Genomic DNA, 25,109 nt, shown 5'->3' with positions numbered 1-25,109 from the left:
GACTTGTTGAGAGGATCGGCGCGAGAAAAGCTTGTCTCAGGGCAGACTACCCGTGGCGTCGTTCAATTTGACGCCGCCGTTTCGAAACTCAGGAACTCGCAGCCTCCGCCTGTCTAGCCAGGGGCAGCACCAGAAGAGCAGGAGAGTGGCAGAGAACTCGTCGTTTTCGTCCACGACAAAATAACTTCGGATAGATGGTCCTGCATGCACACGGGAAGGGCTCCCTCTCGCCTCTGCAATTCATCCGACAACGTTGCAGCTCGGTCTGCCCGCCACATTGCCTCTATTGCCTCTTCTGCTCTGGTGGAGCTGTCGGCCTTGAGCGGGCATTCGACAACTCACGGACGGAGCATCTGCCAGCGAATAGTCTGTGAGGCGGGTCCCTCCTGGTCGTCGTGTAGACTTGGCCGAGATGCCCAGCGACTGCGTTGCGAGATCCTTCGTCACCTTCATCTCCGCCCTGCGGGTCACTGACGAGGCGCCAAATCTCCGCAATATGAGGATTCGAGAAGCCAGCGAGCAGGAAATCACGGTTTGCGCGCTGTATGTCGCTATTGTGACTTTTTGAGATTGAATTTTGTTTACATGCGTATGTGTGAAATGAGGAGCTGTTGATTTCGTGTGCAAAAAGGAACTCCTACCGACCTGACCCCCAAGGGGCGCATCGCTCAGCTTCAGCTTACGACACCGGCAACGAATCAATATTTCTGTCTCTGACTGCACTTTGTGCCGAGCTGTGCCGCATAAATAAATATCTTCTCATCAACGACGTCACACAGCATCGCAGAATATATGAAACCGTATGCACGCCTCACTCAGCTCTGTCGTGGAAGTCGTCTTCGCTCAGATCAATGGTTCCGCTCAGGTATGAACATGGAGGTGTTATTTCCAACCACCGCGAACCAGAGCTAGAATTAGAGCCAGTTCCAGGGAGAATGCTTGGACTGTGCCTCGTACCAGGTGTTCGACACACCAACAACCAGGCTCAAACGTACGGCATTTGTCCTCTTAATCTCTGCTGTTCATTCACCGGGTCATCAAGAGCGATGTTAGAATTAATGCTATGGGATGGGATTCCTGTTATAGTAATATTCCTCCGCCCAATACGAAAGCTCGTGATGTCAAACACCGCCACATCTTGGACGACGGAATGGATTTCAATGCTGCCACGTGCATTCGACGACTCCGGCGGTGGGCTCTGGGGTATGATTCCTGTTACGATCGAGAGCCTTGGTGAAGTTTTTGAGGCTTTTGGGTCTTCTAGGAACTTCATGCATCGGACACACACCGCGGGTCGGATATCTTCATTTCATCTCCTTTGCGTCTTCCTTCCCGAAGCCGTAAGTAAAAAAAAAATGAGTAATATTATTTCCAAGGTTCTATCTCAACACGGCCCTTTAGTCGGTCGACCTTCCAGAAATCCTCCTGCTACCCACCTAAAATCTCCACCCAAACTTTCTGCTTCAAAAATTCATTTCTTGTCTAGATCATCTAGAACTCAAAAGACATGCAAGACTCGCATCGCACAAGAGCAATCCCTCTAGCCAGCCATCAAGCAGAAGGTCGGAATCTCTCCACCATCCATCTTCGCCGAAACACGTGGATCCAGCCAGGCACAAGCGCTATCGATAAGTCGCACTATCTCCTATCACAAGTTGCTGCATAAGCGCGCACAAAATTTCATTTCGGTACGCACAAGAGTGGATAGGATAGGTCGCTAATGCATGCAACCTCCCTTCTCCATTCAAAAAAGGTAATGATGAGATGCAACATCGACCCGCAGGCCAATGCAACAAATTTGGTAGCTCTATTTTCCTTTGAGTGTGTGCGTGGACGCTCGAGAGACGGCCTCGTCTATCCGTGTCCTGGGGACCCCCGCAGGATAGGTTCTCGTCCTTTGATTATCTCCCGAGAGCTTGATACGCTATATGGAGGCATACATTGTGAAGAATCGCGATCATCATTCCCTCTCTGCAATCACAACTCTAGAATTAACCTTGTACCATGCTCTAATAAGTTCAGATCAACAAGTCGCCACGAGCTATGAAGAACCAGACACATGGAATCAGAAAACCACCATACGTAACTCAACCGAATCGTTCGAATCTGGAGATGCATTAAGCTCTCCTTCCTCGACACCCCCTCCTCACCTACACGAGAAGGCCTTGTTGTCTATGATCTCCAGGCAATGAACCAGTGGGTTAGCCTTCCCTGTTTCGCCAAACGTATTAAAGCATCTCCAAAACCACGGGTCCAGATCGCCTTTGATCTCGGTTTCAAACACTCGACAATATGAGGTGCCTGTGCGAAACGACGAATTCCGTACCAACAGTAAATCTCCTAGATCTTCCAAATCCACACTCGAGTCAAGCCGAATGTCGTGACGGCACAGTAGCCAGCCCTTCGGTCCACGACATCACATCAGATGCGGGATAATAAGGGGACTTCACATGCTCCAATCAGATCTCATATTCGCTTCAAAACCATCAATTGTCTCGCCTCGGCGATATCCAGCTCATTAGCCTCAATCGTCGCCGCTAAAAGCTAATCAGAAGAGTTACCGTTGTGTTGGCATGCCACGTCGCATTATAATGCACTTAGCTGTAGAAAGTAGTGGGATGGTAGGTGGCTCCTTATTTTCCTACACAGAACCGCTTCCCAACTCCCTCCGAGACCTACCCACTCAAAAGCAACGCAATCGCAAAAAGGTGATTCTTGAGCACAAAGTTCAAAGACATATCCCATCATGCCTGCACATCATCTACCCAGCAACCTTGGCCAGTGAAACTGGTCATCTTCCAAGTTTCCCGCAAGTCATGCATCTATCTATCTTTTAGACTAAAATTGAAATCCCTTCCACATATTACGCCGTAAACCACAATTCCTTCCAGCCAGACAGAACCAGTCCACTTCCCCATCAAATGCACGGCGAACCGCTATGATCAGAAACGCCAATTAAAACCAAACCTAGTCAACCCCTCCGATTTCCACTTCCACACTATCCACGTTTAGCTCTCAAAACCCTCGCTCACCCACTCACCAACTCACCCACTCACATAGGCATATCTCCAGGCATTCAGGCATAGTTGTGCTGTTGTGGGGAATAAAAAATTTCACTCCCCACTCACCTCCCTAGGCTAAATACCGATAAGAATCGATCTTCACCCCTTCAACCCGTTCAAGATATTCGCGCTCAATGAGCGATTCAATCTTCTTCTTAATCATATTGACCTCCGGCTTAAACTGTCCAACAAGTTGATTTAGTGTCTCGATGATAAGGGCCTGGTGTGAGAGTTCTTTTCGTTGTCTGTAGATAATATGGTGGTTAGTATGACCATGGTGTATGGTGTATATTCCTCTCCCTAGAGTCAAGTAGGACGGGGGATTGGAGGGGATGGGAGTGCTCGGGGAAGTGGGAAGTGGGAAGTTGGGCTGGGGGATCTAACATACTTCATAATCCTCACAACAGCCGCCTCTATACAAAACCCCCTCGAATCATCGTTTTTCTTCTCCGTCTCCCTCCTCTCCCGGTCACTCTCAACTTTATTCCCACTCGACACAACCCCCACTTTAATCTTAACGAATCTCCCTATAAATCCTTCATTGAAGAAGAATCGATCAGTAGATTTGACGTCCTTGGACATAGGATCCTTGATCAGGATACGTGTCTTGGGCGCCACGGCCAGGGATTGCAGGTTGCGGATAAGATCCGTCTTGGGGATGTTTGTCTGCGCCTGGATTTCTTCAAAAGTGAGGTGCTGGTCTGCTGGGAGGTCGTTGAACAGCAACAAGATCACCATGCCGTAAGTCGAGACGTTGAGATCATGCCGGCGTTCCTTGAATGATCCATCCTTCTGCGGGACCTTTGGGAAAACCGCCTTGATGTCTGCAGAGCCCATGTTTCCAAGCCAGGTGAGTTGCCGGCCTGAATGCTTTTCGTTGTAGTATTTTTCGAATCCGCGCTTGATGCGCTCGATTGCAGTTGGGTAGATGCACCTCGGCCTTGAACCTTCGGCGTCATCGCCAGAGCCCATGGTCTCCAGCGGCCAAGTCATGCTGGTCAGCACGTTGATGGCTAGTTCAATGCGCTTCGGATCCTTATCGCCAAGGCCTTCCACGTGCTTCTTGAACCCGGAAGTGAGTTCCTCTGATATCGTCATGTCCTTGAACATGGATTCCAGTTTTAGAGTGAAGTTGTTTCCGAGCTCAATCTTCATCTTGGAAATCATCGCTTTCTCGACGTCGTTGCTGATGGATTTGTTCATGAGGAGGCGCCGACAGAGATGTTTCTTGTAGTATCTCTCGAACAGGTCCTTATCCTGGACGTAGCGCAATAGGATGATGGCCTTTTCCAAAACCGCGTCAACTTCCATCTCAGTCTTGCCTTTGATACCCTTCTTCATGTTCTCATCAATGAAGAGGGAGATGTACTCGGACGACCGTGGGAAGGCCGGGGAGTTAATGAAATCCGCAAAACTTCGCGTGAGGGCTGTCTGCAGAGGTTGATCCTGTTGGAATGAAACCTCCCAAATCTTGTCGAATTTATCCTTGAGTTGGAGGACGTCTTCTACCCATCTGATGGCGGCAACGGTCTGTTGATTCAGGCTCTTCTCCGGCATTTGGGCTTTGACTTTGTCCCCCGCCTCGAGTGGCATTGGTGCAGACACTGGAGCCTGCGATGCCGCTATCGCTGCATTGTTGATGTCGGTGCCCAACTCCACAATCCGCTTTTGGATGGCACGCATGAGCTCGGCCTTTTTATCATCGACCCGGGAGTTCAAGTCATAGATGAGGTTTAGCTCGTCTAGTCGGTCGTTGTCAATCATGAATCGCACACCACTCTCCATCTCCACAAGCTCGTGTATCCGGTTCTTGATCAACTCATCCTCGACGACCTGTTGTATTTTCGGTTGGGTAACATCTAACAGAGTGGACCGACACCGCTCCTCCTCTTCATAGAGACGTCGTCTCGTGTGCCTGCAATACGCGCCGGCGTCGGAATCGCGGAGCAAGAAGTCGGCCTCTTGCCTATAGAATTCGCGGCTGGTTTCTAGATACGCGGCCTCAAACGAGGTATTGTACAGACGCTGGTCCTCTGCCTCATCCTCATCTTGGTATAGGCTGTCAAGCATGTGCACGCAGGACTTGATGAGGTGTTTGTCGATGACGTCGCCGTCACGCTCCATCTGTATCTGGTCGAGGATAACATGGTTGAGAAGACGCAGGACCTCTTTACCATCGACGTCCGAAGTGGGGGCGTGGAGGATGTCGTCGCGGAAGAGAACCATGGCGGCCGTGTATATTGAGGGTCGGCGATGATCATGACAGTAGACGCGATCCATGTACATGAGCACATCAGCCAACATGCTCATACATATCTGGTGGTCTCCCCACGCCTGCTTCAAGCCCTTGAAGAACTTCTCGCCGGCCACGCGCCTCTCGTTGGCTGTGGTGCCTCCTAGACTCTGCGTGCCGGCTGAGAGGTTAGGGGAGAAGAGGGCCTGGATGGCGCTGCGGACCTCGCTGCTCAACCACTCGTGCTCGAAATCGCAGACACGCTTATACAGCTCCTCACCCTTCTTCTTGAGGACGACTTTGTACGCATGGCGGTACAGTTCCTCGTAGGAGAGCCTGGAGGCGTTCTTAGTGTGTATTTCGCGGAAGGCGGAGGCGATAGTGCTCCACGTGTTTTCGAAGTCGATTTCGTCGCCGTGGAGGCCCTGGCGAAAAGAGATGGGATTAGTCTGGCGGGGGTTGAGAGGAAATTGTGCAGGGCAGGGTGGGAGAGAGCTAATGCTGGGGGGAGGACAGAATGAAAGAATAGCATACCCTCCTGGGCGGCCGTATGCGCTGTCTACCCCGACCTGCAATCATGGCTGGCGAAGCCTGAGAGCGTGACGGTAGGGATGGGTATAGTGGTAGTTGAAGGGGTGTAGAGCGGGAGGGAGGAGACGCTGCGGAGTGTCGGCTGGAGCAGGGACGCTGGTGGACGGGTTAATATCAAAAGACGCACGCAAGAGGCGACGCCATAGAGAGGTTCATAAGGGAGCGAATGTTCAGCCGGCGAAAGGGTGTGGTGGTGAGGGTGAGGCGGTCGGCCAAGTCGAGGCGGGGGGCCGGGGGGGGGGGGGGGGGGGGGGTGTGTGCAGGCCTGCAGGCTGCCGCATTCAGAGGTGACGACGCGGGCCGAACTGCACCAAACCCGTGAACTTTTCATCCGAACGTCTCCAAGCGCCCCCAAACAACACCTGCCAACGCCTGCTCTAGATACCTTGATTCCAGCTATTCAGCTATCAGTTGGCGATTGCATCTATCGATAGTTTCAAACCATGCGCCCTTCGCCGCCGGCCTTGCGCTGCCTCTTGCGTGCATCGACTCCCCGACCGCTTCGAGCTCCCCCGACTGGCCTCATTCTCTTCTCGAAGCGGCACCTACACACGCCGCTGCGAACGTCTCTCCCACTCCGCTCTCAAGCACTCGTGTTCCGCAACCGGCCCCTGCTTGCATCGGTACGCCATGAATCCACGGCCTCGAATTCCACGCCCCAATCCGGCGACTCTACTGCTCCCCCCCCTTCGAGGCTTGATCGCGATCAAGTCCCCGCCTACGAGATGACCTTCACCTGCAAGAAATGCAGCACGCGGTCTTCGCATAGGGTGTCGAAACAGGGCTATCACCATGGTACTGTCCTTATCACGTGCCCGGGGTGCAAGAGTCGGCATTTGATGAGTGACCATCTCAAGGTGCCCTCACCACTTCCCCTCCTACCTGTCGCTGTACTGACACCGGCTAGATTTTCTCCGACAAGCCTGTTACCGTTGAAGACCTCATGCGAGAAAAAGGCCAGCTTGTCAAGCGAGGCTCTTTAAGCACTGAGGGCGACGTCGAGTTCTGGGACGATGGATCTAGCACTCCCCGCTCTGCCAATTTCGTCCCGAACTCCACAACCAAGACAGACCCTGGGGCAGAGGAATGCCGACTGACTGAGTCTCCGGCTTCGCACAAATCCACCCGAGATTAAGCCAAGATTAAGCCAACAAAATCTATCCTCGGGCGCATGTCGGTATATCGGACCCGTCGTCATGCCCAACGCGAAGGATTGTATCACGTAAGCGGAAGAGACGCTCCAGGAGACCCGCCCCTTCCTCATCTGTCGTCGACGATTCTCCTCAATATTGCGCTGGGATCTGCGTCCAAGCCCGTGGCCGAATTTCTGGGCTCTCAAATTCTGAAAACCACTAGACTAAACTCGCGCCGACTTCAATTCTGACCACAATCCATACCCGCACATCATCCGGTCACCCAACCCCCTAAAATGGCATCAACAACCCTCCTCGGCCTTTCTCTAACCCTCACACCCCCTCTCCTCACCCTCCTCCGCCTCTCTCCACTCCTCTCTTCAACCGCCAGCCTTACACACGCCTACATGGAACTCGTTACAACCTCCTCCTTCCTCGCCGCCGCGCCCACGACTAGTGCTCTCACCACCACCATCACAAAAAACCCCGCAACTCCTACTTCTACCCTATCCGCTGCTTCCGGCGCCGCTCTTGAGTCTGCAAAAGACCTCGCGATACCGGCTTGGTTCACTAATTTCTTCAATCGCGCCCTGTGGAGCGTTATTGGTTTCAATACTATTACGACTTGTACTGCGGCTGCGAACTTATTCCTCTTCCCACTGTCCCAGACCTCAGCCCCAGACACACTCTTCGCACCGAAGAATCTATACGCTGCAGGCCTGGTCTTCGCAATTGGGCATTACGTCGGCGTTCCGCTTGTTGCGCCGAGTGTAGAGGCTTTGATGAAGATGTGTGTTGAGCAGGAGAAGGGTGGAAAGGAGGTCATGGAGGCGAAGAAGGAAAAAGGAAAAGCGAGAGAGTTGTTGGCCCAGTGGGTGGGAGTGCATAAAGTTAGGATGGGGACAGTGGATCTTTGGGCTTGGTGTTGTTTTACTATTGGCGCTGTGGGCGCTTTGAGTTAGGTACTTTGAATTATTGCGTGTGGGTGTGTGGTAGACCGGATGAAGTGGGCGTAGCAGGTGTGTGGAAACGCTGACTGGTACTGCCTTTTATGGACTCATGGTACTGCCTATTATGGAATCACGGTACTGTCTATTATGGAATCGACATGAACCTAATGGGTTTAATTTGAATGTGTCTCTGGCTAGAATTGAAAAGAGTATTGCTTCCGTGCAGATTTCTGCCAGGAATTCACCCGTTTAATCGTTATCCTCAACTCTAAAACGCCAACATGCCATGTGTTCATGCCTCCAGCTGCTGTTTTCCATGCGAGCAGAGAACAGGAAAGAGACGAATATGCAGGGTATCCATTTATATCTACCATCGATACAACTCTACATCCCTACCTAAATATAACGCCAAAATATAACTTTTCCATCCCCAAACAACGAACCGCTCCAAGCCAGCCCAATCCTGTCACTTGATCACCACCCTCGCCGAGCTCCCCTCGCCTCGGCCCCCTTCTCCTTCCTCTTCCTGCGCTTAACCTCGTGCCTCCTTCTCTTCTCCCTCTCCCTGACCTCCGGCCTGATCACAGCATCTACCTTCCTTTTCTTCCCCCTTTCCTCCCTCCTCTCCCTAATACCCCTCTGCACATCCTGCATAACCTCTAAAAACCCGCCCTCCATCTTCGTCTGCAAACCCCCCATAATCTCTTTCGCTTTGTCAATGAGCGCTTTATACCCCTCGTTAAACGCCGGGTCGCTGGCGCGCGGGTGCGTTGTCGTTGCCGCAGTGAGGACGTGGAGGGTTGTTAGGAGGTGTGGGAGAGACGTTGAGATGGCGGGGATGGGGAGTTTAGTGGTGAGGGTGTGGAGGAGGGTTAGTACGGCGGATTTGGGAAACAGAGAAGAAAGTTTTAAGAGTTTGGTTTCACGCCGAATGAGGCTGCTTAGGCGGATGATGAGGCGATGGAGCGCTGTTTGGGGGGTGGCTGGTTTTGGTTTTGGTTTGTATGTCGATGTCGATGTTAGCTGTGGTGGCGAGGGTGCAGGTGAGGGCGGAGGAGAAAATCCAGCCCATTCTTCCTCAGGGCCGGAATCCGCATCTCCATTCACTTCATCCTGTTGTTCTTCCTCCCCACCAATCTGCTCTTCAACTCCGTCTTCATCATCATCCTCATCATCATCATCATCATCATCAGTCTTTTGCCATTTCCACATAGCCCCATTGGCAGCTAGGCACCGTGCTAGGAACGCTAGATTCCTCACGGTTTGCACGCAAAACTCGTCCGTAACACCAGCAATAAAAAGGTTCTTCACAAGCGCACTAGTAAGCCGAACCATATCCTCCTCAGTCAACTGTAAGCCCCGGGATCCTTCTAGGGGAAGACTATTCAACCCCTCATCGCCATTCGTACTTGCTAGGTCCGCGAAGAACGTCCCCATCAGTTTCGCAGAAATAAGCTTAACCCAAGCATGCGGGTACGAAACACACGCCTTAATCTCCGTCCAAAGCTGGTGCTTGTCAGAGGAGAGCATTGCATCTGGGTTTGATTTGCAGAGCTTTGAGAACACAGTCAGAGAATAGTAGATGAGTTCCCAATCATCCTCGCCCCTTCTCATAAGACACTCTTCGATGGTCGACTCCAGTCTTTCTAGCACAAATGTTCGCTCTTTCGGCTTGCTCTCCTGAACCTCAAAGTACAGGCCCCAACATTGGATGGCGAGCCGTTTTAAACCAGCATCTTCATCTTGCTCCAGCCAGCCTCGAAGGTCCGATAGAAAGCCCTTTTTTCTCTCCTCGTCTGCACGCTCAAAAAGCTTCTTCACGAGCGCTCCTGCCATGGTACGGCAATCGCTGGAATCGTCGTTGGCCATGGAATGAATTAACGGAATAAACATGACCCCAAGCACATCTTGCAGGATGTTATCTCCGACCTTCGTAAGTATCAAGTTCAAGGCTTCCATGACAGACTGTCGGCCCTCCACGTGGTCGTATCTCAAATTCCTGATAAGAAACTCCAGTTGTTTGGTAAACCGGTTCTTGGCTTGCGGGTAGTCCATCAGAAACTGGAAGTAACTGCTCCTTGCAATATCCCGTGCAGATCTCGTGTGGTTCGTCACCATCATTTCTGCCACTTTATGCATCACTTCATACACTTCGGGAATGATAATCTTGCGGTTCATAACAGCCTTGAGGAACCCGAAAGTGACACCTTGGCGGTCTGGTTCGTCAAGATCTGGAAGCAGGCGCTTTAGTAAATGTGCCAGGTCTCGCTCTTTTAGTGTCGTATTGGGCCTTTCACGGATGACTGCAGATATCATCTTCAGTGAGGCTTGTGCAAGCTCCGTGTTCGTCGAAGGTGCATTCCTAATTGCCCGAACAGCTTCTGTAATATAGACCGGACAATCTCTGTCCAATGCGGGTAAGGATACCCTGATGATGGTTGTGAGGAGACGTACTGCCGATGTCTGAACCTCCTCTTGGCTTTGAACTAGTGCGTCGCCTATCATAGGAAGAAACCCAGAAATATTCTGCGGTGTCTGTAATTCATCATGTTTCCGAAGAACGTTGCGAAGGACATCCATGGCAAATCGAGTAATCTTGTAGATATAGGATGAAGTGGACCCTCTGGCACCAGACTTTGCTGCGCCCCTCATGTTCACCAGGTACCTCTTGTTCTTTGGGTCTTCCTGTTTAGCTTCCGGATTTGCGCTAGTTTTATAGATTTCTTGGATCAGCTCGTAGCAGAAAACTAGAATATCTCGATCCTTCAGTGTCGGATTTTGCGGGATGCCCATCCCTATGCGTCGCAGCAACTCATCAATTTTCTGTACCATTTTGGCATTGAGCCTCTCAAGCAAGAGTGACTTGATCGGCCAAATGAGTTCCACAAGGTGGGTTGGCGTTGCAGATCGTGCAATGATGTCCATAGAATCGTAGCTTTTGCTGCTCTTCACCTCTTTCGCCTTGCTGATATAATCTTCGGCGTCCTTTTCTTGTCCTGTGATTCCAAAAATATCGTCCATAATGACATCAACAATGTCGGGCAGGCAGTAGTCCAGATCGCCCGGTCTCAGTTGGTCCGCCATCTTGACTAAGATATGGTGTAGCGTGAAGGAAAGGACGTGGAGTTGATAGCCTCGTTGAAGCGCTGTACGTAGCGATTTCAGAATAAAGCCCAAGTATGACTTGCCAGCCAATGTGGCAATCTCAGCTAGTGTGCTCCTCGACATATCTCTGCCATCTTGTGAGCGGGATTTTAGAATGTAACAAATGTCCAAAAGAACGGGGGGAAGTCGTGCTTCGATCTCGGGGGGCGGAAGAACTAATAGAACCTTTGTAATTGCGATTGCAATGGGGGCTCGAAGGCTAACAGTGGAATCATCCTTCTTGTGGAGGAAATCGGTTAACGGAGGAAGGAGATGATCTACGAGATCACTAGTGAGCTTCTCCTGCCGCGGAAGCGTCTTCGCCAGAGCAGTAAAGACAGTGTCGACTTCCATCACATCTTCCGCGCCAATTTCCGTCTCGGGAGCATTCCCACTCTCGGCTAAGTCGCTAGCCATGTACCCTTTCAGACGTCCGGCCTGACTCAAACTATCCATCATACCCCCGAGAAGTTTAATAATGGTCTTCTGCATGTCTTCTTTAGTAAGCATACAGTCGATATATCTCTTCAAAAGAGATCTGAACTGCGGCCATTCGAGCCACTGAGCTAGGGCACCGATTGTCTTGATGGCCTCGCCAGCGAGATTGTTCGCGCTCTCATCCTCAGCTTTGTTGAAAATAAAATGTTCCAGTAAGGGAATTAAAACGTGGCTGATATTCTTGCTTTGGAGCCGAGGAGCATTCGATGCAAGTCTGCGCAGTGCGCGGAGACGGCGATGGCCTTGGATGTGTAGTACATTGCTGAAGAATGACGATTCTTCCTCGGCGGAGAGCAGGATGTGCAAATCAGCGACTGGTGGCCAATCCGAGTGCATTTCCACAAGGCGAGCGAGAACAGCTAGGAACTCTATCCTGACCAGCTCCGAGGACTCTCTCATCCCATTCTGTATTCCAGGAAGGATTGCAGATGATAAGAGAGTTTTGAATGCTTGGTCATGAACGGTCGCTTCGATAAACCGACGAAGAGAGAGAGACGCATTCACTCGGATGCTCAACTCTTCATTGTCCTTAATGTAGTACAGCATGTTGTAGACCAGAGGTTGCCACTGGCTTGGTGTGAATGATTTGTTTTGCTCACGATTTACCAAGGCGAAAGCGCCCGACCGGCGATCAAAGTCAGGCTCATCTAACTTCGAGCTAGAGAACGAGTTCAGATCCTCGCATAGGTTAGCGACCATATGGAGATCCTCACGATGCTTGGAGAGATCCTGAATAATATCGCACAGGGTAGTACGGGCGGCTCGATCCTGGAAAGTTGAGAATAAGGAGGACGTAATATCGAAAACATCGTTGAACAACTCGTCCAGGTCGGCACCATTGCAGCGTGGAATAAACTCGTGGAGAATTTTGAGCAGGCCAAGTTTAGTGTAGGTATTCACACGCCTAGAAGGCTGACGGAGGAGGAATGCCGAAATTTCAAGCATACTCCGAGATTCCGATGAACCAACGACATGGGGAGCCAACTCTGCGACCGTCTGCACACCAGACTCTAAGAGATCTTTGCTTGGACTCTTTCGTAAGAGGTCGCCTATTTTGATCAAGAAGATACTCGCGTATGGCTGGAGAACGGAGGAGTGAATCCGGTTCTGGTCTATTTTGGCGGTAACAGTGGCATTACCCAGATTGTCAGAACCAAGAGCAATCATGCTTCGAAGAACTTCATCAAGGACGAATCGTTTAACCTCATCTTTGGCAGATAAAACACCGAGGCAGTCTATGACTTTGACCAGGATATCGGGGTTGAATTCGACCAGGTAAGAGATTGTTCGGGCCGACTTGGACCATGCAGCGAAAAGACGAAGGAGCCCGGACACGGATTGTGCAGTTTCTACAGGGAATTGCTCAAGCCTTGGATTAACGAGTTCCTCGACAATCGTGGGCATGTACGGACTCCATGTAAATTCAGGACAACTCTCAAAGAGGATATTCAAGGAATGAAAGGCCCTTTGCCGGATCGTTCGCAAGAGAGATAACTGGAGGTTTTGGTCCCCTTGAGCATCTGAACTCGATGTAAAGGCGGCAGTAGATAAGCCCCGCGAGGCCTTGATTACGCAGTAAAGAAGTGGGTCAACGATCGAGGCAGTAAAGGGCGTGAGCTTATTCTTCAGGGTGCTCAGCATGTCTTCGAGCATGTTCAACATTCCTAGCTGTTTCCGCAAGCTCGTTAGGTCCCTCTGGAAAAGAACCTCGTTGATTCTTCCGTCTTTAAGAATGGATATATCGCCGAGGGCACCGAATGCTATGCCCAGGAATTGGCGAATTGCGACCTCTTCGAACCTTGTCAATGCAATGAACACGGCTTTGCGTTTAGCCTCCTGGCCCCTCTTCCCGCTGATGACTTTGCCATATAATAAACGCAGAATTACTGGGAGCAACTGGTCGCGGTGCTCTTCTCGCAGGTGACTCTCTTCTTCGCTGACGTCCATGAACACGGATATTTCCTCTCGAAATCGGGCGTCATCGAGGAGATTGAAAAGATTTTCCTGGTACCGGATAATTCCAGCATCTTTCCAAGTCAGCATTGCTTTGAGAGCAGCTTTCTGAATCTCCACATCACCGTTTCCCAGTAGTACGAGCAAAGCAGCGCGTACTTCACCTGACTTGAATAGAACTTTTGGATTGGTGAATTTAGAGAAGACTGAGAGTATTGCTTTCTGGTCTTTCCTTGACCAGCGCAAACCATCATGCTCGAGTGGCTGGTGAGGTAAAGCTTCAATCTCAGGCGTTTCCGGTATGGGTTGATCTAAGGCCCAAGTGAGCAGGATAGGTACTAGCAGCCGTGAGCGTTTCTCTGCAACTTGCGGTATGACGTTGAGCACACGTAGACTCTGCGTTCGACTAAAAGGCGTTATGAACTGGATGGTGGTGTGTTGACTTTCGAAGGCATGTTTAAGTCGCTCGTGTGTTAGCTCCGACGAAGCCTGCAGACCGGATAACTTGGCTTGGAGGTGCATGAGATTTGTACACTCAAACTCAGTCGCGCGCCTGAACACCGTCGGTTGTTCTGGGTGAGCATCAGAACGCATGGGCTCATGACCTCCGGTCTGGTCCAGCCATCCGAATGCTATCCGGGAGACGTGAGCTTCGCCATCTTTTGTTTCGCACATGTCTTTCAGAGCTGAGCAAGCATCATCCCAAATTTGTGCAAGTTTAACGTGCAGAAGGCCAAAGCAGTAAGTCGGGATTGCTTCACCTACCCATTCGTCTGACGATACTGTAGGGTAAAATTTCGCGAGTTGCCGGATACGCATCGATACCGCGCGCATACTCTGAAGATCAAGGGGCGTCTGTTCAACCATCATTGCGGTAGCGATGATTAGTCGCAAGTCGTCATTTTTCCCAATGATGATCTCAACAATTCCGAGTGCTGCAAGCCGCGCGTCATGTGAAGGGGAGCCGAGAGCTTGCATAAGAGAATGTTTGAGGTGCTCTTTGTGCGGTTCCTTAAGGTCTAACGGTATTTGGTTTCTCTCGAGGAGTGACAGTAGTGCTTGCCAGAAGGGAACCAAATGACCATACGAGGAAGAGGCCTGGCACAGAAAGGGCCATATGTTAGGAATACTGTCTCGGAGTTCATTTTCTTCCACAAGAAAACGGAAACCATTCCCTGCCGCAAGGACGTCAGATGGCCGGGGATGGCCGGAATCGCTGAGCCGCATTGCACTATCGAATGCCTTTCGGAGTTCATTTAATATTCCCTTCTTAATGCTTGCCGGAATGTTGAGGGCACATGATGATTCTAAAAACGCATTGCAAATATAGGAAGCCAGCTCTACTCCATCATCGGCAAGGCCAGAAGCGGTCAGGTCCTCGAATGACAGGACAATATCCTCGTACCAGAAGAGCGACGGTTCGATCGAAGATTTTTGTAAGGAATTAGTGCGGAGAAGCCTAGGCAAGAGACTACATAGTTCTGTCTTGGATTCTTGCGCATTCTGGACGACAAATCTTTCCATCGTGTTAGCAATATTATGAGATAGGCCAGGGTAGTGAGACGTACCTCTTGAAGTATGGGAGCAGGAGGTTCTGGAACCTTTCCGAGCCTAAATCCGCAAAAGTATTAGAAAAGGACAGGAAATAGCCTCCCCAGCGATTGTGAGTAAGTGATTCGAGGATTTGGACATGCTGTATTGCGACTTCCATTGGGCAATATTGGAATACCACCGCGGTGGCAGACATGAGATCTCGCATATCAGTAGAAGAAGGTCCTTTGGATTGGTTCGCACAATCAACAAGAGAGTTCAGCGCCTCTAACACTGGTTTCCATTGCTGGATTCGAGTGCCTTTCCTAACCGAAGCGACCACGAGTAAGAGGCGAGACGACAGTCCAACAAAGTTTCCGTCCGAAGTAGTTTCCTCAATTTGCGAGAGTACGGTATCAATCAGAGGCTGGAAGTTCTCATTATCTGAATGATGGATAATGGCGGTAATGACCCCGCTGAGAAGAGGCTCCAATGGTGCGGTATGGAGCGCAATGTACTCCTTTGCGTACGTCTGAGATAGCAATTCCTGTAGAATGGCCACGGCACTTGAATGCAAGCCCCTTTGAACTCCCTTCATTGAGTCCGCAAATAGAGACATTAAGCCCTGCCGGAATTCTTCGTCCTTCCCACTTCCTTGCAGCGCTTCCAGCTGGCCCGAAATGTGGCCTACAATACGCTTCAACGGTCCCTCGTCTCTGTGGTATACAGCGCCAGTTTTTCGAACCAAGAAGCTGAGCGACTCAGCGGCGAATCGAGTAACGAATGCTTTCTGATGTTCTTTCCCCAGGAGAGGGGTCATTAAGTCGAACAAGGGTATCAGATCCGGAACCAGGAGCCGCGAGAGATATTTGAACAGCCATGCCAGGCACGTAAAACTCCACTCAATAACTTCAACATCCTGGTGCTTTGCGGCCAAATGCGACACCGTCTTTACCACCCGCTCAAAATGGTCTTCAAATCGAACGCCGAGATCATGTGCAAAATGAGCCATGAGACTCAGCAGCGGCTCCTCGCTCCATTTATCCCCTTTCTCAATGTATTCGACGAGTAGGTCTAGGATGCGGCGGCGGTGGTGGAGGATCTGAGGGAGGCTCTCGCAAAGCGGTGTGACCTGACGGGCGAATCGGGTAAAACCATCGGACGTATTGATATCCCTCCATTCAGCGAGGGCAGTCTTGAAGTGTGAAAATGTGGTGTCCAGCTCGGCATCGTCGAGAATGGTGCTGCGGCCGCGACGAATGGGCTCAATCTTGAGCTTCGTGATGCGCTGTGAGAAGGACTCGAACCGGTGCTTCCGCGACGAAAGAGTGCCGCCTTTGGGATTGCTTGATGTTGGCCTTGGGGCCGACCCTCGCGACATGGCCGCCATACCTGTGGTATGTTTGGATTTTTGAAGTGAATGTCAAGATGAAGCCCGCTCTACAAAAATTCTGAGCCCGCCAAGATTTCGCGGCGCCTTTTGCCCCGACCGCCGACATGCCAAAACTCCGACGTCAGAAAGTCAACACCAAGCAGCCATCACTAGTTCCAACCCAAATATGGCTTCGAAAATGTGAGTCCATCCTTGTTTATGTCTTATTAGGCATACCGCATGTTATTAGTGACTAAGTCTTATCTAGAGTTGTCATCGGGGATGTCAACGGTCAGTTCCCGGCTGTTTTTGACAAGCTAGCTGGCCTTCACGCCAAAAACAACTTTGCCTTCGCCCTGGTGGTCGGAAATCTCTTTCCAAATCCAGATACTGCAACCACCCAAGATAATTCCAATATCCAGTCTCTCATCAATGGAAATATTGATGTCCCTTTGATGACTTACTTTGTGCTTGGCAATAAGGCCTTCCCGCCTGCCGTCGTGCAAAGGCTTGAGTCAGCAGATGATGAAATCTGCCACAACCTGTACTTTCTCGGAAAGCGGAAAGTCATAAAGACTTCCGAGGGAATTCGTATCGTATGTCTTGGCGGTCAACTTGACCCTGGCATCATAGCAGGAGAGTCTAAGGACAAGTATCCCCCGTACTACAGTGAAACCGACACCAAGATACTTCGAGGAGCTAAGACTGCCGATATTCTCATCACCAATCAATGGCCTGCTGGAATACGTGCCCGATCCAAAGTTCAGTTCCATGCTGACGAGGAGCCGCTCGCCCAGCAATGCCTTACCGATCTTTGTGCTACCATCAAACCAAAGTACTACTTCTCGACCTCCGGGGGAACATTCTACGAGCGTGAGCCTTTCTTTCATACACCTAGCGAGGAAACCGACGGACTTTATCCTATCACCCGTTTCATTAGTCTCGCATCGTATGGAAACGAGAAGAAGCAGAAGTGGATCTACGCATTTTCGCTCGATCCCACCGCGAGCAACCCGATCACGGTACCTGCAGGATCCACTGCCTCACCTCTATCTCTGTCAGATAAGAAAAGGGGTGTTCAGGATAATCACGAATCATCCGGTCTCGTCTACGAAGATAATCATGGTGGAAGGCGGCCACACAAAAGACGTCGACATGAACGCAGAGGCCCACCAACTGCCGCAGAATGCTTCTTCTGCTTAGCCAATGACAACGTCGCAACTCACCTGATTACATCGATAGGTGATAACTCATATATGACCACCGCGAAGGGCCCTCTTCCCATGCCCACGACCTTTCCAGAACTCGGCTTCCCATCTCATCTGCTCATCATACCTCTGATACATCAGCCAACACTAGCCGCGATGGATGAAGACGATCGTCACGCTACCTACGAAGAAATGCAGAAATACCGCTCCGCAATGAACAGCATGCTCAAGTCTCGTGCTGGTGGCGAATACGGCTCTGTTACGTGGGAGGTGAGCAAATCTAACCTCCCACATACCCACTGGCAATATCTCCCAATTCCTGCCGACTTCGTTCGCAAGGGCCTCGTCGAAGCGGCATTCAAAGTCCGAGCGGAACAGTTGAATTATCCGTCTTTCAAGAGTATTGACGTTGGCGATGGCTTTGAAGAATCGAGTGATTTCTTTAGGGTGATGATATGGAATCCCGATCACCCAGAGGATCAGTTTTCCAGCTTCATCTTACGATTTGATGAGAAGATCCGGTTTTCCCTGCAGTTTGGAAGGGAGGTGATAGCGAAGCTATTGAAACTTGACACAAGGGTCGACTGGCACGATTGCGGGCAGACGCAACCGCAAGAGGAAGCAGATGTCGCCGGCTTCAAAGAGGCGTTCAAGCAATTTGACTTTACAGAAGAGTAGGAACATATATTTGCGAAGGGCGAATACCCAGATGATTCCCTGCGCTAGAATGTACAATATCTAATATCTGTGTATGAGTACCATAGCTACAAAGGAACTAGGGTCCGGGCAGTCCTCGATCGCATGATGGTGAAATAGCCAAGACCCACACCGACATCGCTCCTAATATCACAACTCCCAGACCCCGGAATAACCAAGACCCGAATTCCAGGGTTCTCAACTTGCTCGATGCGGCATTTCTAGCCAAAAACTGTGGATTACGGCACTAAAGGGTTGGCACAGCAAGCAACGGTCTAGCCTGGTCTCACCAAGGCTTGATTACCAGAGCGCTGGTACCCTCTCATTTTGCTTCGACATCGAGGGCATCTTTATCACCCCAAAAACCCCACTTTCTTCGCGGGTTTTCGAAGAATGTGAGGATCGGATATTGAGTGACTGGGCGGGAGTTTTCCGAAGTGAATGTTAGGTCTTGGCACTGCCTTTTTCGGCCAAGACTTATTCTTGGCGGCGGGATTAGCACTGGTTCTAACAGGTGTGGAGGGGAACCTTGAAGTGCCCGGTGGGGCTTTTTACAGACATTTGATGTGTCAAACAATGGCCAAACGAAGTTCTCTTGCATGTTACCCTGATTTCTCCTTCCACCACTGATCTCACAATTCGCCACGACACCAAACCGCAAATCCTCATTCGCAAATGAGTGTCTTCCTCCCGTCCACTAAGCCCTCAGATCTCCCTCCCGAGCTACCCTGAGGCACAACCAAGCCTTGCGGCGTCGGCATCTCCTTTTAAAACAGTCCAATCACAGCGATGATTGGCATTGTCCACATTACCCCGCGCACCAATGATAAGCCGCGATAAGCACACTCCCCTCTCATGAGCCTTTTGCCCTATGTTGAACAATCTTCCGAAACACCAACCCCCAGTCGCCGCTCGAAAGACATGTGCACATCACCGGAGCGCGCACTCTAATTTCTGCAAGACGGCTGCAGATAGGTCGGCTCCGACATCGTTTCCGGAAGCTGCGAATTTAGATCCCGTTGTTGCTAGTCTAGCAGTGACATTCAGGTACAGGTCATGGGATGCCGCTTGTTTCTTCCGAGAGGGTAGAAGATATACAGCTTGGCCTTGTAACGACCTTCCGCTTCTAGAGGGGGTACCGCATAGAACAAGGTGAGGTTTGCGTAAAGTAATTGAGACATCTACAGGCGCGTGGGTCTTACGGTTGGTGAGTGTTGATTGAACATTCCAACTTGTCCATATCCCGGGATTGCTCCGCGAGGTGAAGTAGATATAAAGTGTGGCTAGAATCACCGAATATTTCCTTTAGTCTCACAGGAGGATTTTATCGGTACCGCAGATCGTTCTTCTAGGCATTGGACGCACGCAGCCGTCAATCTCATATAACATCCACCTCTTGTGTCCGTCAACCTCTTTCTCATTGCAACCTCTTACATACCACCCACCCCAAGCCATAAATATGAGGTCGCTCCTCCTCTTAGCCTCCACGGCCCTAGCGGCCGCGCTCCCAGCGCCCATACCCATACCAGCACCCACTCCACCGAATATTCCATCTACAACAACTGCCAAAAGCGAGCTCGCGGGTTTGACTGTAGCTGCGCAAGGTTCCCAAGACGGATACTCGCGAGATCTGTTTCCTCACTGGATCACTCAGAGCGGGTAAGTTTTGTTCCCTCATCATCTCCTTTCTCTATCATCTTCAGATCTTCCCTACCCCCGAAGAATCTCTAACTGGACGGATGTGCAGCTACCAAAATACAGATCTTGCAATACACGCGAAGTCGTCCTAAAGCGCGATGGTACCAACGTGGTACAAGATTCCTCTTGTGCTGCGACGTCCGGATCTTGGTACTCGCCGTATGACGGCGCTACATGGACGGCTGCCAGCGATGTTGATATCGATCACGTTGTGCCGCTTAGTAATGCGTGGAAGGTAAGTGATGATATATTCTGTTTTTCTTCCACCTATTCCCTTTATTCTCTGACTCTGAAGGAGAACGGGAGAAGTATTGATGAATGGGATTTAGTCCGGAGCCGCATCCTGGACAACAGCTAAACGTCAATCATACGCAAACGATCTGACAAATCCGCAATTGATTGCTGTGACCGATAACGTGAATCAAGCGAAAGGAGATTCTGGGCCCGAGGACTGGAAGCCACCGCTAAGTATGCCCCTTTCCTCAACCTTCAAACCTCATCTGCCTCACTTACCTAGATGAAGTCCCCGCTCTCGCGCGAGGAGAATAGATTTTAGTGCTCAAGAAAGAGCTAACATAACCCGATCACCAGCTTCATACTACTGCACCTATGCCAAGATGTGGGTGAAGGTGAAGAGCGTGTATAGCCTAACGATTACGTCTGCAGAGAAGAGCGCGTTGACGAGTATGTTGAATACGTGCTAAATAGATGGGGTATGCCAGATACGTAGAGATCGGTGTGGCAGGTGTCATGTGAAGTGGAAGGGAACGGAAGGTAGGGGAATAGGTGTTGTTTTGAAGTAATTAAAGTAGTAAAAGCTAGTTAAATAATAAAGTAAACTTAAAAAACACCTATCTATTTATTAAACTTTTTATAAATAATAAAAATAGTAGAGTAGGCTATACTCTATTATTACTTAAAAAAGTGTAGAGAAGTGTCTGTACGTAGCAGCGTTACGGTTAGGATACGAGTTATCGCGCGAGAGGGAATCACGTGCTTGCAATTGCAATAATTACAGGTTTTAGAAGTAATTGCAGAATAATCTTGTAACTGTTGCAACTACTTGCTAAGCCTTGCAACCACACTATACCTAGTTTGGATCATCACGTGATACCCGTGGGCCATGCCCTCACCGGATCTGTCCATCCTTCTTCTGTGGGGTTGGAGGCTCAGCATGTTCCTCTAGCTTAACTAGTGGTTGTAACATATTTTTACTTTTTAATTATATTTTTACATAACGTACACCACAGGCGAGTTGCTCACACGCCTAAGTTGCTTACTTTTGCTAAGACCCTACTAAACTACTCTTCTTACACTAATGCATTCCTAATAACACTACTTAGACGCTCTAAAAGAACATTAGATACAGCTTACGCTTTAGGCTTTTAAATAAAATGTAACACTTTTAAAGTAATATGCTATAGCTATATATAAAGTCTTCTAAAAGATAATAAATAATTAACATGCTCGATGTTACGATATCTACTTACTAGCCGAGCTCTTTTTGAGCTTGGTTGTTTAGTACGCGGGCCTGGGAGTAAGAGGGGTAATGCGGGATGAAGGATAGTATTTAGCGTGGGTGTACCGTCCACGGAGCGTACTATGTGGGCTTGGAGGAGTGGCCGATCGTGGTTTGCCTCTAGCTGCTGTATAAGGAGTATATATGTAAAGATATATAATAGTGTAGCGTTGTTGTAAATTACTATACTACTTAGTCTATGTAAAGAGAAGACGAAACGTTGATCACGACCTCCTAAATGATGGTCGAGATCAAGACTATATACATAGGTTCTAACTGTTCTAACCGTCGTGACCGTGGTGCCCGCAAGCCCGCGCGCTGCGGTCAGTGTTGCCAAGCTGTTACTTCTGTTCTGAAGTCTTCTGGCTGATCACGTGCTCCTCCTGTTGCGCTGCTAAGAAGAAGTTCCACCACTAATTATTGTATAATCTAGTGGCTGTGTGACACTTGCTTATGGTCCACTTAGGGATCGTAACACACGATATCTAAGCCAGAGAAAGTATTAGATAAGATCCTAATAGCCACAACAGGCTAGAAATTAGTTGAAACAGAATATAAGGTAGAACATATCCTACGGTCTAGAAACAACGGAACGCAGTTCCTAGTTAAATAGAAAGAATGGCCTACTAGTGAAAACACTTGGGAACCACTTAAGAACTTGAAAAATGCCCCAGAAGCATTGGCTCACTTTTAGAAGGCTTAGAAAGCAAAAACCACCTAACTAGGTGAAAGGGCGCTGGAACTAGCAGGCGAAGCCCCGCTATCCTGTGAAACATCGCATGGCCGCGATGTGGATTGACGAGTCCCCAGCGATGCAGGCTAAGGAGGAGGAAGGCTAGCAGCTTCAGCCTCCAGCGCCTCCAGTTCATCCAATAACAACAGGTCTCCCCCCATGTACTTAGCCTGCTAATCCTAAAGCAACTAGAGTTGTTTCTCTAGACAAAGCTCCTTAGCTAATGCCTTAGCAACCTTTTAGGATGCGACTGCCTTCTGCTCTTCTAGCTCTGCCCTTTTAGCTTTAGCAAGAGCTCTTTGCTTAAGGGCTGCAACCTAAGCTTCCTAGGCCTGTTCTATCCCTTGTAACACCTTCGCGCGATCGCGCTCCAACCTCTCCTAGGCTTAGTTAGAAACAAAAGCGTCACAACAACTCCCCTTCTGCACACACTCCACACAGTTGTCTAATGACAATGACATCACGCAATTTAAAGAGTAGGAACAACAAGGACCACACAGTTGCATCTTAGTACAGCAAAGAGGATCTAGGCAAGAAGCGGCACGTTCGCGTTAAAGCTGGCGGGACAAGCGAGGCATAGTCAACAGATAATAGGCATAGAAACAAAGAACAACACTTACTAGTTACAACGCTTTCCTAACACTCGCAGCAGTGTGGGCAAGGCAGCAAGGACGCCGCCGGGGAGGAAAGGCCGTGTGTTACGATCCCTGAGTGGACCATAAGCAAGTGTCAGACGGCCACTAGATTATACAATAATTAGTAGTAGAACTTCTTCTTAGCAGCGCAACAGGAGGAGAACGTGATCAGCCAGAAGACTTTAGAGCAGAAGTAACAGCTTAGCAACACTGACAGCAGTGACCGCAACGACCGCAGTGACCGCAGCGCGCGGACTTGCGGGCACCACGGTCACGACGGTCAGAATGGTCGGAACCTATGTATATAGTCTTGATCTCGACCATCATTTGGGAGGTTGTGATCAACGTTTAGTCTTCTCTTTACATAGACTGAGTAGTATAGTAGTTTACAACAACGCTACACTATTATATATCTTTACATATATACTCCTTTATTATCTTTCTTAAAGATTGTTTCCCCTGCTCCTTATACAGCTGCTAGAGGCAAACCACGATCGGCCACTCCTCCAAGCCCACATAGTACGCTCCGTAGACAGTACACCCACGCTAAATACTATCCTTCATCCCGCACTACCCCTCTTACTCCCAGGCCCGCGTACTGAACGACCAAGCTCAAAAAGAGCTCGGCTAGTAAGTAGATATTGTAACACTAGATAACCTTTATAAAGTAATTTTATAGCTAACTTATAAAGGCTAGATAATAGTAAGAAGTAAGTAATTATTAAGCATATACTTAAGCTAAATGTGTAAGGATTTTCCTCTTCGCTAGCAGCTATAGCTAATATAGCTAATTCTTTACGCGCTAAGCATAACCTAGGCTATTTTAGCATAAACTAGCCTAGTATATTTATAAAGTGTTATTTAAAGCTTAAAGTAAAATTTAAGTATAACTATAACTATAAAAGAGCTTTTTATAAGAATTCTAGAGTAATTTAGAGTTAGTTTAGCCTTATAAAGAATATTAAAGCTAAGTATAGCATCTAGAATAACAACATGTACAACTTTAATAAGATATGCTCTAGATTAGATATAGAGTAATTGTAGAACTTAGCAAGTAATATAAGCTTAGAATAGTTGTAGAGCTTAGCAAGTAATTGCAAGCTTAGCTTTTAATTACTATGTAGAACTTGTAATTCCTCTTAAGTATATAGTCTTAACCTCCCACCTCTAGTAGAAGGTTATAGTTATTCCTTAACACAGGACATAGTCCTAGGTATAGTAATATATCTAATATCCTTTCTAACTAGAAACGTGTGAAGACTATTCTTTTATAATAACTAGTATAAACACATTAGTTATTTTACTCCCTCTTTACTCTACCTCTTCTCCTACATACCCATACCTTACCTTTGCTCTGCAAGGTTTGTATAGAGGACTGTACACCATCTAAGCACTATTCTAAGTTAAGGCACAAGGAAAACATACCATTTCCTAAACCCCCCTCCCTCTGCTCTCCTACCCTCACTCTCAAAGACCTGTTACCGGCAGAAGGCACCTAGCAATAGGAAAGTCAAGGTAAGATATTGTAATATTGCCTCTCTCCCTTCTTTTATCTACTCCCTTTATTAGTAATCTAATTAGCAGGTTCTCTAGATAGCTTGCTTTTAGTAATAAGTAAAAGTAAGTATATTTAACTAGTTAAATATCCTAGACATTGCTGCTAAAGGATATCCTATAGTCTTAAAGAGCTTAGAACTAACAGGAGAAGGCTTCATGAGAGAGGTATCGAGCAGGAAGCACGAGGCACAGAGAGGGAATGCAGGATAGGGGGTGCAACGAGAGTAAACCTTAGGGTCGGAGGCAGAGGTACGGAGGCCGAAGAGCCTATATACCCCGTGCCAAGCCCAGGGTACTCAGGGGTTGGATAGTTGTAACATAACCGTGACACTTCAACACTTTATCTATAAATTTATCTTTTAACACATTTGCGTGCCTGCACTATTTGCGTCCGCGATGACTGTGATATCTTAGCTTGCCACGGCGCGTACGTTCTACAAGTAGACATAAAACCCTAACTACGCCATCTTATATCTACTAAATTTTTATGCAGCATATCCTATCTTGTAGTAGGTGGTTGGCATATAAAACAATGCTTCTTTGTTCAAGGACACATTTTTTGGCGTGGAGTCTCGCGGCTCTTTTCGTCAACTGTAA

General features: G+C 49.0%; 9 protein-coding genes across 9 annotated transcripts; 5 read left to right on the top strand and 4 right to left on the bottom strand.

Moving 5' to 3' along the window:
• Nucleotides 1–802: 802 nt before the first annotated feature.
• BDR25DRAFT_308572 (uncharacterized protein) lies at nucleotides 803–1,666 on the top strand (the record flags this gene model as incomplete). Its single annotated transcript, XM_033691019.1, has 4 exons — nucleotides 803–865; nucleotides 961–991; nucleotides 1,087–1,340; nucleotides 1,496–1,666. 4 exons carry the CDS (start codon nucleotides 803–805, stop codon nucleotides 1,664–1,666), a joined length of 519 nt encoding a protein of 172 aa, XP_033554528.1.
• Nucleotides 1,667–2,984: 1,318 nt separating this feature from the next.
• BDR25DRAFT_2995 (Cullin-domain-containing protein) lies at nucleotides 2,985–6,113 on the bottom strand. Its single transcript, XM_033689166.1, has 3 exons — nucleotides 5,830–6,113; nucleotides 3,451–5,720; nucleotides 2,985–3,307 (listed from the first exon to the last, which is right to left on the bottom strand). Exons 1-3 carry the CDS (start codon nucleotides 5,872–5,874, stop codon nucleotides 3,133–3,135), a joined length of 2,490 nt encoding a protein of 829 aa, XP_033554527.1. The 5' UTR covers nucleotides 5,875–6,113; the 3' UTR covers nucleotides 2,985–3,132.
• A 216-nt stretch (nucleotides 6,114–6,329) lies between these two features.
• Nucleotides 6,330–7,021, top strand: BDR25DRAFT_206560 (zf-DNL-domain-containing protein; the record flags this gene model as incomplete). Its single annotated transcript, XM_033684492.1, has 2 exons — nucleotides 6,330–6,743; nucleotides 6,794–7,021. The coding sequence occupies 2 exons, from the start codon at nucleotides 6,330–6,332 to the stop codon at nucleotides 7,019–7,021; spliced, it is 642 nt and encodes a 213-aa protein (XP_033554526.1).
• Nucleotides 7,022–7,092: 71 nt separating this feature from the next.
• Nucleotides 7,093–8,243, top strand: BDR25DRAFT_2990 (uncharacterized protein). The gene has a single exon (XM_033689114.1). The coding sequence runs from the start codon at nucleotides 7,316–7,318 to the stop codon at nucleotides 7,979–7,981; it is 666 nt and encodes a 221-aa protein (XP_033554525.1). The 5' UTR covers nucleotides 7,093–7,315; the 3' UTR covers nucleotides 7,982–8,243.
• A 258-nt stretch (nucleotides 8,244–8,501) lies between these two features.
• BDR25DRAFT_348008 (HEAT repeat protein-like protein) lies at nucleotides 8,502–16,677 on the bottom strand (the record flags this gene model as incomplete). Its single annotated transcript, XM_033694353.1, has 5 exons — nucleotides 8,502–8,534; nucleotides 8,564–15,080; nucleotides 15,133–16,452; nucleotides 16,487–16,600; nucleotides 16,622–16,677. 5 exons carry the CDS (start codon nucleotides 16,675–16,677, stop codon nucleotides 8,502–8,504), a joined length of 8,040 nt encoding a protein of 2,679 aa, XP_033554524.1.
• A 29-nt stretch (nucleotides 16,678–16,706) lies between these two features.
• On the top strand, nucleotides 16,707–18,818 carry BDR25DRAFT_348007 (uncharacterized protein; the record flags this gene model as incomplete). The annotated part of the gene is made up of 5 exons (XM_033694352.1): nucleotides 16,707–16,715; nucleotides 16,763–18,348; nucleotides 18,439–18,454; nucleotides 18,491–18,564; nucleotides 18,596–18,818. The coding sequence occupies 5 exons, from the start codon at nucleotides 16,707–16,709 to the stop codon at nucleotides 18,816–18,818; spliced, it is 1,908 nt and encodes a 635-aa protein (XP_033554523.1).
• Nucleotides 18,819–18,865: 47 nt separating this feature from the next.
• Nucleotides 18,866–19,791, bottom strand: BDR25DRAFT_348006 (uncharacterized protein; the record flags this gene model as incomplete). The annotated part of the gene is made up of 7 exons (XM_033694351.1): nucleotides 18,866–18,877; nucleotides 18,930–19,034; nucleotides 19,069–19,115; nucleotides 19,156–19,253; nucleotides 19,305–19,622; nucleotides 19,664–19,718; nucleotides 19,764–19,791. The coding sequence occupies 7 exons, from the start codon at nucleotides 19,789–19,791 to the stop codon at nucleotides 18,866–18,868; spliced, it is 663 nt and encodes a 220-aa protein (XP_033554522.1).
• A 38-nt stretch (nucleotides 19,792–19,829) lies between these two features.
• BDR25DRAFT_207402 (uncharacterized protein) lies at nucleotides 19,830–20,772 on the top strand (the record flags this gene model as incomplete). The annotated part of the gene is made up of 4 exons (XM_033684529.1): nucleotides 19,830–20,029; nucleotides 20,132–20,303; nucleotides 20,398–20,536; nucleotides 20,660–20,772. 4 exons carry the CDS (start codon nucleotides 19,830–19,832, stop codon nucleotides 20,770–20,772), a joined length of 624 nt encoding a protein of 207 aa, XP_033554521.1.
• Nucleotides 20,773–21,586: 814 nt separating this feature from the next.
• Nucleotides 21,587–22,456, bottom strand: BDR25DRAFT_348004 (uncharacterized protein; the record flags this gene model as incomplete). Its single annotated transcript, XM_033694350.1, has 5 exons — nucleotides 21,587–21,677; nucleotides 21,802–21,821; nucleotides 21,874–21,949; nucleotides 22,033–22,048; nucleotides 22,246–22,456. 5 exons carry the CDS (start codon nucleotides 22,454–22,456, stop codon nucleotides 21,587–21,589), a joined length of 414 nt encoding a protein of 137 aa, XP_033554520.1.
• Nucleotides 22,457–25,109: the final 2,653 nt, after the last annotated feature.

The sequence above is a fragment of the Lindgomyces ingoldianus genome (assembly GCF_010093535.1).
Source record: "Lindgomyces ingoldianus strain ATCC 200398 unplaced genomic scaffold BDR25scaffold_1, whole genome shotgun sequence".
In the NCBI taxonomy this organism is placed as follows: Eukaryota; Fungi; Ascomycota; class Dothideomycetes; order Pleosporales; family Lindgomycetaceae; genus Lindgomyces; species Lindgomyces ingoldianus.
Note: the sequence above shows the minus strand (reverse complement) of the source record. Positions and strands in the feature narration are given on the sequence as shown.